At 45.3% G+C, this 12,083-nt stretch overlaps 1 protein-coding gene across 1 annotated transcript in view; it reads left to right on the top strand.

The window, feature by feature from the left end:
• The first annotated feature begins 312 nt into the window (after positions 1-312).
• Positions 313-12,083, top strand: part of pigu (phosphatidylinositol glycan anchor biosynthesis, class U) — a 38,865-nt gene continuing 27,094 nt past the window's right edge. The window contains exon 1 of the mRNA XM_038966065.1: positions 313-557. Within this exon, the coding sequence (XP_038821993.1) occupies positions 313-557 (245 nt within the window). The remainder of the gene's footprint in view (positions 558-12,083) is intronic.

Here is a 12,083-nt window from a genome sequence, read left to right as displayed (position 1 = left end):
ACCCTCTGGAGCCATCATGGTTTTGTGCGTGTTTATTGTTGTCAGTTGTCTCGTTCATGTGATTCTGGATTTTCGTTCTCCTTGTTGGAAGATTATTTTTGAGTAAAGTTACTATTATTACTCATCTCTGTGTCCTGCGCCTGACTCCGCCTTACCCACATCACCTAGACTCTGACAGAAACACGCACCTTCAATGGAGTCAGCAGGTGCACACAGCCCTCCTCTACCTATGGAGGAGCGCGTCCAGCAGCAAGCGACTATGTTGCAAAGTCTCGGCACAGCCATGGATCGCGTGCTGCAAACCATGGAGCGATGGGAGAGAGGAGGTTTTCCAGCAACCCCATCATCATCACCCCAGCTTCCACAACAACCCACACCGCTGTCCACCCCTCCTTCACCTGGATCCAGTGGGATTCGGCTCGCGCTCCCGAGGGTATACGATGGAACGGCTGCCGGGTGCCAGGGGTTCCTACTCCAGCTTGGGCTCTACCTGGCAACCGTTCACCCAGCTCCTTCGGGACGCGAGAGTGTAAACGCCCTCATCTCCTGTCTGACTGGTAGAGCACTCGAATGGGCCAACGCAGTCTGGGGAAGGGAAGGACCGACGTTGGACAATTATGAGGATTTTAGCCACCGCTTCCGGGCGGTTTTCGATCATCCACCTGAAGGGAGAGCGGCGGGGGAACGCTTGGATCATCTCAGACAGGGGATGTGGAGCGCACAAGACTTCGCTCTGGACTTTCGAACTCTAGCCGCCGGCGCGGGATGGGCGGGCCCTGATCGACCACTACAGGTGTGGTCTACGCGAGGACGTTCGTAGGGAGCTAGCCTGCAGGCACACCACCCTTACCTTTAACCAGCTGGTGGACCTATCCATCAGGCTGGATAACCTGTTGGCCTCCCGCGGACATCCGGATCGAGGTCCGTCAGTTCCATCCCCCAGCACCTCAGATCCAATGCCGATGGAGCTAGGAGGTGCTGCTATGAGGGGGACCGGAGGGGGGGGGAGCATTCCCTGCACCACCTGTGGCCGCAGAGGGCACACTGCTGGTCGGTGCTGGGGAGGTTCTCCAGGGAGTCGAGGCAGCAGGCAGGGCACTGGTAGATCATCCCAGGTGAGGAAATTAGAAATTAGATTAGGCATCCCTATTGTTCCTGTTGATGTGCCCTTCCCTGTACATGCCTTAGATAGTCGTCCTTTAGGGTGGGGACTGATCAGGGAGGTCACAGCTCCACTATGTATGATAACGCAGGGGGATCATAAGGAGAGAATTAGTCTCTTTCTGATCGATTCACCTGCGTTTCCTGTGGTGTTGGGGCGTCCCTGGTTGGCCGATCATGAACCCACTATTTCGTGGAAACAGGGGGCTCTCAAGGGATGGACACGTCAGTGCTCAGGGAGGTGTGTAGGTGTTTCCATAGGTGCAACTACGGTGGAGTCCAAACCAGGTCTCCGCCATGCACATCCCCCCCCTGAATATGCCGATTTGTCTCTCGCCTTCTGTAAAAAGAAGGCGACTCAATTACCACCCCATCGACGGGGGCATTGTGCGATAAATCTCATGGTAGACGCAGCACTTCCCAGGAGTCACGTGTATCCTTTGTCACAGGAGGAGACGGCAGCTATGGAAACATATGTCCCCGAATCTCTGGGACAGGGATACATTCGGCCTTCCACTTCACCTGCCTCGAGTTTTTTTTGTGTGAAGAAGGATGGAGGTTTACGCCCGTGTGTTGACTATCGAGGTATAAATCAGATCACAGTGAAGTACAGTTACCCGCTGCCTCTCATAGCCAGTGTGCCAGAGTCATTGCACGGGGCACGCTTCTTCACAAAATTGGATCTCAGGAGCGCTAACAACCTGGTGCGTATCCGGGAGGGGGATGAGTGGAAGGCGGCATTTAGTACCACCTCTAGGCACTATGAGTACCTTGTCATGCCGTACGGATTGATGAATGCTCCATCAGTCTTTCAATCTTTTGTAGACTACACCCTGCACGGGCAGGGTGTAGTGGTGTATATAGATGACATTGTAATATACTCCGCTACACGCGCCGAGCATGTGTCCCTGGTGCGCAAGGTGCTTGGTCTACTGTTGGAGCATGACCTGTACGTCAAGGCTGAAAAATGTATGTTCTTCTAACAGTCCGTCTCCTTCCTAGGGTACCGACTGTCCGCGACAGGTGTGGAGATGGAGAAGGACCGCATTTCAGCCGTGCGTAATTGGCCGACTCCAACCACGGTAAAGGAGGTGCAGCGTTTTTTAAAGTTTGCCAACTACTACCGGAGGTTTAGCCGGGGCTTTGGTCAGGTAGCGGCTCTCATTACCGCTTTGCTAAAGGGGGACCGGTGCGACTGCAGTGGTAAGCTGGGGGCGGACAGGGCTTTTGGTCACCTGAAGGCTCTGTTTACCTCGGCTCCCGTGCTGGCTCATCCTGATCCCCCTTTGGCATTTATAGTAGAGGTGGACGCGTCCGAGGCTGAGATAGGAGCTGTGTTGTCTCAGCACTCGGGTACAACACCAAAGCTCCGCCCCTGTGCTTTTTTTCCAAAGAAGCTCAGCCCGGCGGAGCGAAACTATGATGTGGGTGATCGGGAGCTGTTGGCTGTTGTCAAGGCTCTGAAGGCGTGGATGCATTGGCTTGAGGGGGCTAAACACCCTTTCCTCATTTGGACTGACCACCGCAATCTGGAGTACATCCGGGCGGCAAGGAGACTGAACCCTCGTCAGGCAGGCGGGCCATGTTTTTCACCCGTTTTGTTTTCACCCTTTCCTACAGACCAGGTTCCCAGAACGCTAAGGCAGACGCACTGTCCCGGATGTATGACACAGAGGAGCGGTCCACGGATCCCACTCCCATACTTCCGGCTTCTTGCCTGGTGGCTCCGGTGGTATGGGAGGTGGGCGCGGACATCGAGCGGGCGTTACGTACAGAGCCCACTCCCAACCAGTGTCCAGTTGGGCGTCTGTACGTTCCGTCTGATGTCCGCGATCGTTTGATCTGTTGGGCTCACACGTCACCCTCCTCTGGTCATCCTGGCATCGGTCGGATAGTGCGCTGTCTAAATGGGAAGTACTGGTGGCCCACTTTAGCTAAGGACGTAAGGGTTTATGTTTCCTCCTGCTCGGTGTGCTCCCAGTGCAAGGCACCTAGACACCTGCCCAGAGGGAAATTACAACCCCTACCTGTTCCACAACGGCCGTGCTCACACCTATCGGTGGATTTCGTGACGGATCTCCCTCCGTCACAGGGAAACACCACGATCCTGGTTGTTGTGGATCGGGTTTCTAAGTCCTGCCGTCTCCTTCCTTTTCCCGGTCTCCCTACGGCTCTACAGACTGCGGAGGCCCTGTTCACCCACGTCTTCCGGCACTACGGGGTGCCTGAGGATATAGTTTCTGATCGGGGTCCCCAGTTCACGTCTAGGGTCTGGAGGGCGTTTATGGAACGCCTGGGGGTCTCGGTCAGCCTCACCTCAGGTTTTCACCCCGAGAGTAACGAGCAGGTGGAGAGAGTTAACCAGGATCTAGGTAGGCTTCTGCGGGGCTATTACCAGGACGGGCCGGGGGAGTGGGCGGCTTTCATCCCCTGGGCAGAGATGGCCCAAAACTCCCTCTGCCACTAACCTATCTCCTTTTCAATGTGTACTAGGTTATCAGCCGGTCCTGGCACCGTTCCATTAGAGCCAGATTGAAGCACCTGCGGTGGACGAATGGTTTCGGCGCTCTAAAGAAACATGGGATGCTGCCTATGTGCGCCTGCAACGGGCCATTAGGCGGCAGTGAGGCCCCGGTGTGTGCACCGGGGGATCGGGTTACAGCTCCCTTCTGATTACCGTATTAACCCCTCGTTCCATGTGTCTCTCCTCAGGTCGGTGGTTGGCTTGTCCTCTCCAGCAGTCTGAGGTGCGGGAGGTTCCTCCACCCCCTCTGGACATCGAGGGGGCCCCGGCGTATACTGTGCGAGCCATTATGGACTCAAGGCGTCGGGCGAGGGGCCTTCAGTACCTCGTGGAGTGGGAGGGGTACGGTCCGGAGGAGAGATGCTAGGTGCTACTTAAATATGATCCCCAATTAGAGACAACAATTACCAGCTGCCTCTAATTGGGAATCATACAAATCACCAACATAGAAATAATAACCTAGAACCCCACAAAGAAATAATAAACTAGAATACCCCCCAGTCACGCCCTGACCTACTTCACCATAGAGAAACAATGGCTCTCTATGGTCAGGAAGTGACAGGCTGACTCCGCCTTACCCACATCACCTAGACTCTGACAGCAGTGTCTGTAAAATGTTTGCATAATGTACACTATCGTTCAAAAGTGTTGGGTCAATTAGAAATGTCCTTGTTTTTGAAAGAAAATCACATTTTTTTGTCCATTAAAATAACATCAAATTGATCAGAAATACAATGTAGACATTGTTAATGTTGTAAATGACTATTGTAGCTGGAAATGGCAGATTTTTGATGGAATATCTACATAGGAGTACAGAGGCTCATTATCAGCAACCATCACTCCTGTGTTCCAATGGCATGTTGTGTTAGCTAATCCAAGTTTATCATTTTAAGAGGCTAATTGATCATTAGAAAACCCTTATGCAATTATGTTAGCACAGCTGAAAACTGTTGTCCTGATTAATGAAGCAATAAAACTGGCCTTTAGACTAGTTGAGTATCTGGAGCATCAGAATTTGGAGGTGCGATTACCATTGGAACACAGGAGTGATGGTTGCTGATAATAGGCCTCTGTACGCCTATGTAGATATTCCATAAAAATGAAGCCGTTTCCAGCTACAATAGTAATTTACAACATTAACAATGTCTACACTGCATTTCTGATCAATTTGATGTTATTTTAATGGACAAAAATGTGCTTTTCCTTTACATTTTTTGAACGGTAGTGTATATGTAAGAAAAAAGCTGTGGGGGGTGGATGGGCCAATAAATATACTGATAAAAAATATAAACGCAACATGTAAAGTGTTGGTCCCATGTTTAACGAGCTGAAATAAAAGATCCCAGAAATGTTCCGTATGAACAAAAAGCTTATTTCTCTCAAATGTTGTTAACATCCCTGTTAGTGAGCATTTCTCCTTTGCCAAGATAATACATCCATCTGACAGGTGTGGCATATCAAGAAGCTGATTAAACAGCATGATCATTACACAGGTGCACCTTGTGCTGGGGACAATAAATGGCCACTCTAAAATGGCAGTTTTGTCACAAAACACAATGCCACAGATGTCTTAAGTTTTGAGGGAGTGTGCAATTAGCATGCTGACTGCAGGAATGTCCACCAGAGCTGTTGCCATAGAATTGAATGTTCATTTCTCTACCATAAGCCTCCGTCAATGTCGTTTTAGAGAATTGGCAGTAATTGGCCTAACAACCGCAGACCACGTGTAACCACGCCATCCCAGGACCTCCACATCCGGCTTCTTCACCTGTGGGATCGTCTGAGACCAGCCAGCCAGACAGCTGATGAAACTGAGTTTGCACAACTGAAAATGTCTGCACAAACTGTCAGAAACCATCTCAGGGAAGCTCATCTGTGTGCTCGTTGTCCTTATCAGAGTCTTGACCTTACTGCAGCTCAGTGTTGTAACTGACATCAGTGGTCAAATGTTCACCTTCGATGGACACTGGCACGCTGGAGAACTATGCTCTTCACGGACGAATCATGGTTTCAACTGTACTGGGCAGATGTATGGCGTCGTGTGGGCGAGCGGTTTGCTGGTGTCAACATTGTGAACATGTCAGAGTGTGCGCAACTGGTCAAAGGAAGTCAGGTGCAGGAGAGCAGAGATGAGTGAACAGGCACACTTTATTCAGGCAGAGGAAAACAGCCGGACGCAACTGCGTCACAACACTCCGGCCCAAGGAAAAAAGCGATAGCGCACAAATTACACAAATAGGTACAAATAACAAAACCACGGGTTACAACAATACCCGGCGCAAAACCAGCCTGAAGCATCACACACGTAACGAACGAACAATACCACACACAGACATGGGGGGAACAGAGGATAATATACACGTAGAGTAATGAGGGGATGTAAACCAGGTGTGCGGGAAAACAAGACAAAACAAATGGAAAATGAAAGGTGGAGCGGCGATGGCTAGAAGACCGGTGACGTCGACCGCCGAACGCTGCCCGAACAAGGAGAAGGACCGACTTCGGCGGGAGTCGTGACAGAACAGAGTTCCCCATTGTGGCAATGGGGTTATAGTATGGGCAAGCATAAGCCACGGACAATGAACACAATTGCATTTTATCGATGGCGATTTGAATAAACAGAGATACCGTGACAAGATCCTGAGGCCCATTGCCATGCCATTCATCCGCCGCCATCACATCATGTTTCAGCTTGATAATGCACGGACGGCACCATGTCACAGTTCTTCCATGGCCTGCCTACTCACCAGACATGTCACCAATTGAGCATTTTTGGGATTCTGTGGATCGACGTGTATGACAGCATGTTCCAGTTCCCTCCAATATCCAGCAACTTTGCACAGCCATTGAAGAGGAGTGGGACAAAATTCCACAGGCCACAATCAACAGCATGAGGCAAATGGTGGTCACACCAGATACTCACTGGTTTTCTGATCCCTGCCCCTACCTTTTTTAAGATATCTTAGACCAACAGATGCATATCTGTATTCCCAGTCATGTGAAATGCATAGATTAGGGCCTAATTCATGTATTTCAATTGACTGATTTCCTTATATACTCAGTAATATTTTTGTTCAGTGTAAATAAAATAAAAAAGCATCTTGTAGCATAATTTAATACCTTGTTTAATTATTTAATGCGCAGTTCAATAATTCACTAGAATAATTCAATAGTATAGTAATAGCGTTAAGTCGGAGAATTGTGCATTTTTCAAATACGTGAAACAGCTTTTTCCTGCAATCTAGAGCCATAATCATGATGCCTAATTCTATGTAAAAAATATATATATTTTTTCTGCATAGGTTATCTAAGCATACCTCTTTACCTGTTCAATTGTAATTTTTATTAATTATGCACATTGATTCTTTAAGAACTTTTATGCTTTATGAGTTTAGTACAACTGCTGGTATATAGTATCATAACATAAGAATTAAAGCAATTTATGTATTTTCTAGTTGGGAAAATAGGGGTGGGGGGGAGTACTCTTTGCCTGTTCCAGTCAGTGTGTCCCCTCCGCAAAATACCGCTGGCAGATGTTTTTATAAATAATTATGATAAAACGTGGGCTTAAAAATTAAGTTGAGTAATTAATTTACCATTTAAAAAAAGGGCAAATCTATGGGCATGATGCCTCTGACCCCAACTGTTGCCATACATATGAAATCTGTAGACTGAATACATACACATGTAAAATGTTCGGGCTTTACAATTTCTTGGCAACAACCATATGGATGTCAATCTGTTCCACCTGCTTCTGTGATTGTATGTTAAACCTGTAAAGAGTCAGTCTCACCGGAATACTGTCTATAGAATAAGATGCACTGTCTTTGTTAAAAACAATATATGGAGAGTTGTTTTCTAAATATTGATCATGAAGCCACAAATACATAGCCTCGTACGACCATCCTGATCTCGTGAGCCTACATTCTATGAATCCATGTAGCGAAACAGAATGTAAGATCACGAGATCGGGATGGTCCTACGTGGCAAACAAACAAGCTTCCTAAAAAGTATATACAATTGAAGTCGGAGGTTTACATACACTTAGGTTGGAGTCATTAAAACTAGTTTTTCAACCACTCCACAAATGTCTTGTTAACAAACTATAGTTTTGGCAAGTCGGTTAGGACATCTACTTTGTGCATGACGCAAGTGATTTTTACAACAATTGTTTACAGGCAGATTATTTCACTCATAATTCACTATATCACAATTCCAGTGGGTCAGAAGTTTACATACACTAAGTTGACTGTGCCTTTAAACAGCTTGGAAAATTCCAGAAAATTATATCATGGCTTTAGAAGCTTCTGATAGGCTAATTGACATAATTGGAGGTAATTGGAGGTTTCAAGGCCTACCTTCAAATGCAGTGCCTCTTTACTTGACATCATGGGAAACGCAAAAGAAATCAGCCAAGACCTCAGAAACAAATTGTAGACCTCCACAAGTCTGGTTCATCATTGGGAGCAATTTCCCAACGCCTGAAGGTACCATGTTCATCTGTACAAACAATAGTACGCAAGTATTAACAGCATGGGACCACACAGCCGTCATACAGCTCAGGAAGGAGATGCGTACTGTCTCCTAGAGATGAATGTACTTTGGGGCGAAAAGTGCAAAACAATCCCAGAACAACAGCAAAGGACCTTGTGAAGATGCTGAAGGAAAGAGGTACAAAATTATCTATATCCACAGTAAAACGAGTCCTATATCGAAATAACCTGAATGGCCGCTCAGCAAGTAGATGGCAACATGAGGAAGGAAAATTATGTGGATATATTGAAGCAACATCTCCAGACATCAGTCAGGAAGTTAAAGCTTGGTCGCACATGGGTCTTCCAAATGGACAATGACCCCAAGCATATTTCCAAAGTTGTGGCAAAATTGCTTAAGGACAACAAAGTCAAGGTATTGGAATGGCCATCACAAAGCCCTGACCTCAATCCAATAGAAAATGTGTGGGCAGAACTGAAAAGGCGTGTGCGAGCAAGGAGGCCTACAAACCTGATTCAGTTACATCAGCTCTGTCAGGAGGATTGGGCCGAAATTCACCCAAGTTATTGTGGGAAGCTTGTGGAAGGCTACCTGAAATGGTTGACCCAAGTTAAACAATTTAAAGGCAATGCTACCAAATACTAATTTGACCCACTGGGAATGTGATGAAAGAAATAAAAGCTGAAATAAATCATTCCCTATACTATTATTCTGAAATTTCACATTCTTAAAATAAAGTGATGATCCTAACTGGTCTAAGACAGGAAATGTTTACTACGATTAAATGTCAGGAATTGTGAAAAACTGAGTTCAAATGTGTATGTAAACTTCTGACTTCAACTGTAGATGGAACAAGTCAAGCGTTATAATATGTTACTTTTCAGATGTAAAAAAACTACAGCTATTACATTACAGTTATTGCAAGTTACCAAAACTAGTTGAGTAACAATATGGTAGAAGGCACCCTTATGTGAAGCGTTTTCATGATTGGCAAAGTTATCCACTCCGTCACCATGTCCTCAAATGCACGTAATACTATCCACCAAAGGCCCCTGTAAGTAGCACTAAGTCACTCTTCTAATGAGATTCCCATCCACAGCTGTGATTGGCACTTTACCCACCATAGATTACACTGCCACTATCTGTTATAGTGAAATCATGTAACTGGTGTCACTGTGCTGCTAACAGTATCGCTTCCTTCACTGTCTCCTTGCCAACTCACGTGGCTGCCCTGCTTGACAACTTACAAACCAGTTGCGAAAAGGTACCAAATCAGGCAGTTCCATTGGCAGCATTTCAAGCTGTGGAGTGAGTATACGGCACAATCTAAACTCTGTTACTCGTATGTCAATTTATTTTCCAATCTGTATAATTTATTCATGGCAGGACTTTGAGAAAAATACTTTCACTGTAGTATCAGTGCTGATGAATCTGTTTCCGATGTATCTTCAATTGATCAGTGAGGAGACTGCAATCCACACTTTGGTTATTGATGCCACCAACTGCTTAAATTAGCCTCTTTTGGACCAAAACCCAATTTAAGTCAATGTATTTTACATTTCATGCCATAATCATCTCTTAAATAGATTTGTTGCCTGACAAATTGGTTTGAATTTATTTGAAGACATGCTAAACAGGGGCCATTGGTTGTGCCCTAAATGGCATCCTATTCCCTAAAGAGTGCACTACTTTGACCAGAGAGCTTAGGGAATAGGGTGCCAAAGGGCTCCGTTCAAAACTAATGCACCTTGTAGGGAATGGGGTGCCATTTGGGACGCAGCTTGACATTGGTTTTTGGTACGAAATGACTAGCATCTAACATTACATGGTTGCTAAACTGGGTGAGTTAAGTCACTCAGCCCTGAGTCCATGATCATGATGTGTCCATTAAATACCACTAGTTTCCTTCCATTCCTTTTTGACCAGCAACTGATTTAGACCTTGGAATCTGCTGCTGATTAGACTCGGTGTATGTGGACTCTCTGGCAAGCCAATATAAAACAACTGTTCTGTAGCCTAGCAAAGAGAGGGGGGAAATAACAGACATTGTGGCCCTGTGGGGCTGGATTTGAAGGCCCCTGCACATGCAGGTGTAGAGTGAAGCTGCCCGTTGTTAGCAGTTGATGTTACTCTTCAATAACATAGACCCAAAGCAAATCAGGGGGAGAAAAATGGTTTTATACAAAGAGAACAAATCATGCGGGGAGGTATATGTTTATTCTCCCCTGTCCTCAGGGATTCTTTCCAGTGATTCTCTCCACAGAACAAAGGGACAGGATGTAGTTTTATAACCCAGCCCTAGCCTGTGGTTGACCAATTAGAATTCCTTGCAATAAAACTGGGCCAATGGCCAAATAACAAATATCCTCTTTCAGGCTCGATGCCTAAACAAATTCCTTCCATGTCTCTGACCTATTGATACTACAGAAAAACACCTATTTCCATTGATTGTTAGTACTTTATTGACCTCTCGTCCTCTGCATTGTGTATTTATCTTCGAAATAGTCTTACACCCTAGAAGATGCTGATCTTGGGTCAGTTTAGCATTTTCCCCACTAATGGTTAATGTTAGGATTCGGGGAGGGCAAGCTGATCCTAGATCTATTTTCTGTACCAAGGGGGACCTTAACCCCTGAGCACACATTATGCAGTATGGCTTTGCCCTCCAACTTCTAACTTCCTATAGAACTCTCTTTGACAGGTATAATCTGTTCCTCTCAGTTGTTATGACACATCCACTTCCTCTCACAGAAAGCACATCTGTTAGTTTGATCCCAATGAGCAGGTTTGGTGGCCGTCTGTGTCAGCATTTTATGCCTGCAACATAACCTCAAAGAATAGTGAACGCACACACAGGCAGAGATAGAGGAACGCCTGGCTGTACAATATAAAAGGAGAAGATGAAAAATAAATATAATTTTATAAATATAAATCAATTATCTGATTTTGTCCCGACATCAGTTTAAGTAAAGCGAAGCAATAACATTCGGTGGGCTGTTCATTGCTTCACTTTGGTTTGGAAAAAACGACTGAGTAATGCATTTTCAGCCCACCAGCTGTTTCACATTTATCTATTTTGTGTATAATCTTTTGTGTGCTGTTATTGTATCACTGCAGCCCAGAAGTGAAAATTATAGATTGTTCCACTGCTTCCATTTGGAGTGTATTGGATCTCACTACCCACTGGGCACGCCACATCATTTCAACGTGAAGAATTGGGTAACATTTGGTTGATACATTGACCAATGAGATTCCAACTTATTTTCACCCACTCAAAAAGACAGCCAAAAGTTTGTTGAATTCCCAATGTGTTATCACCAAATTCCAATGGAAAATCAATGTCCATTTTTTTGTTTAGTTGTCACCTAAATGTGTTATCACTGTGCTTCATCTAATAAATAGCACAACCAAATGACCTGGATTGCAGTTGAGAATACATTAAAGTATATGGTGCAAGTGATCAATGCCGTTTAAGATTCTGTGCAGATTATTATAGCAATTGTGAATATTTCCACAGACCTGCGACCCTGAACATGTACTCTTTATATGATTACATAAGACATTTATTGTTACAGTAAACTCAATGTGGCCATGGACATGTTTCTCATGTTAAGGTAGAATAAATACTGCTACATTAATTTGTAAGATAGCCTAATGTTAAGGCTATTTAATGTCTTAGAAAAGTAATATTGAATTGTGCTTGGTTGACAAATATTAACATATGGCTTCGATAGCTAGATCTGAATCACTGGCTTAATCCTATTCTTTTATTTCTTTAATTTTTATTTTTGGTTGAGATGGAGACATGAATCCCACATATAATTTGTTAACTTGTAAACAAGTTAATAGGCCATTTACCTTACTGCACAAGGGACATTGAATTGTATTTATCATGACACAAGGC

The sequence above is a fragment of the Salvelinus namaycush genome, chromosome 2 (genome assembly GCF_016432855.1).
Source record: "Salvelinus namaycush isolate Seneca chromosome 2, SaNama_1.0, whole genome shotgun sequence".
Lineage (NCBI taxonomy): Eukaryota > Metazoa > Chordata > Actinopteri > Salmoniformes > Salmonidae > Salvelinus > Salvelinus namaycush.
Note: the sequence above shows the minus strand (reverse complement) of the source record. Positions and strands in the feature narration are given on the sequence as shown.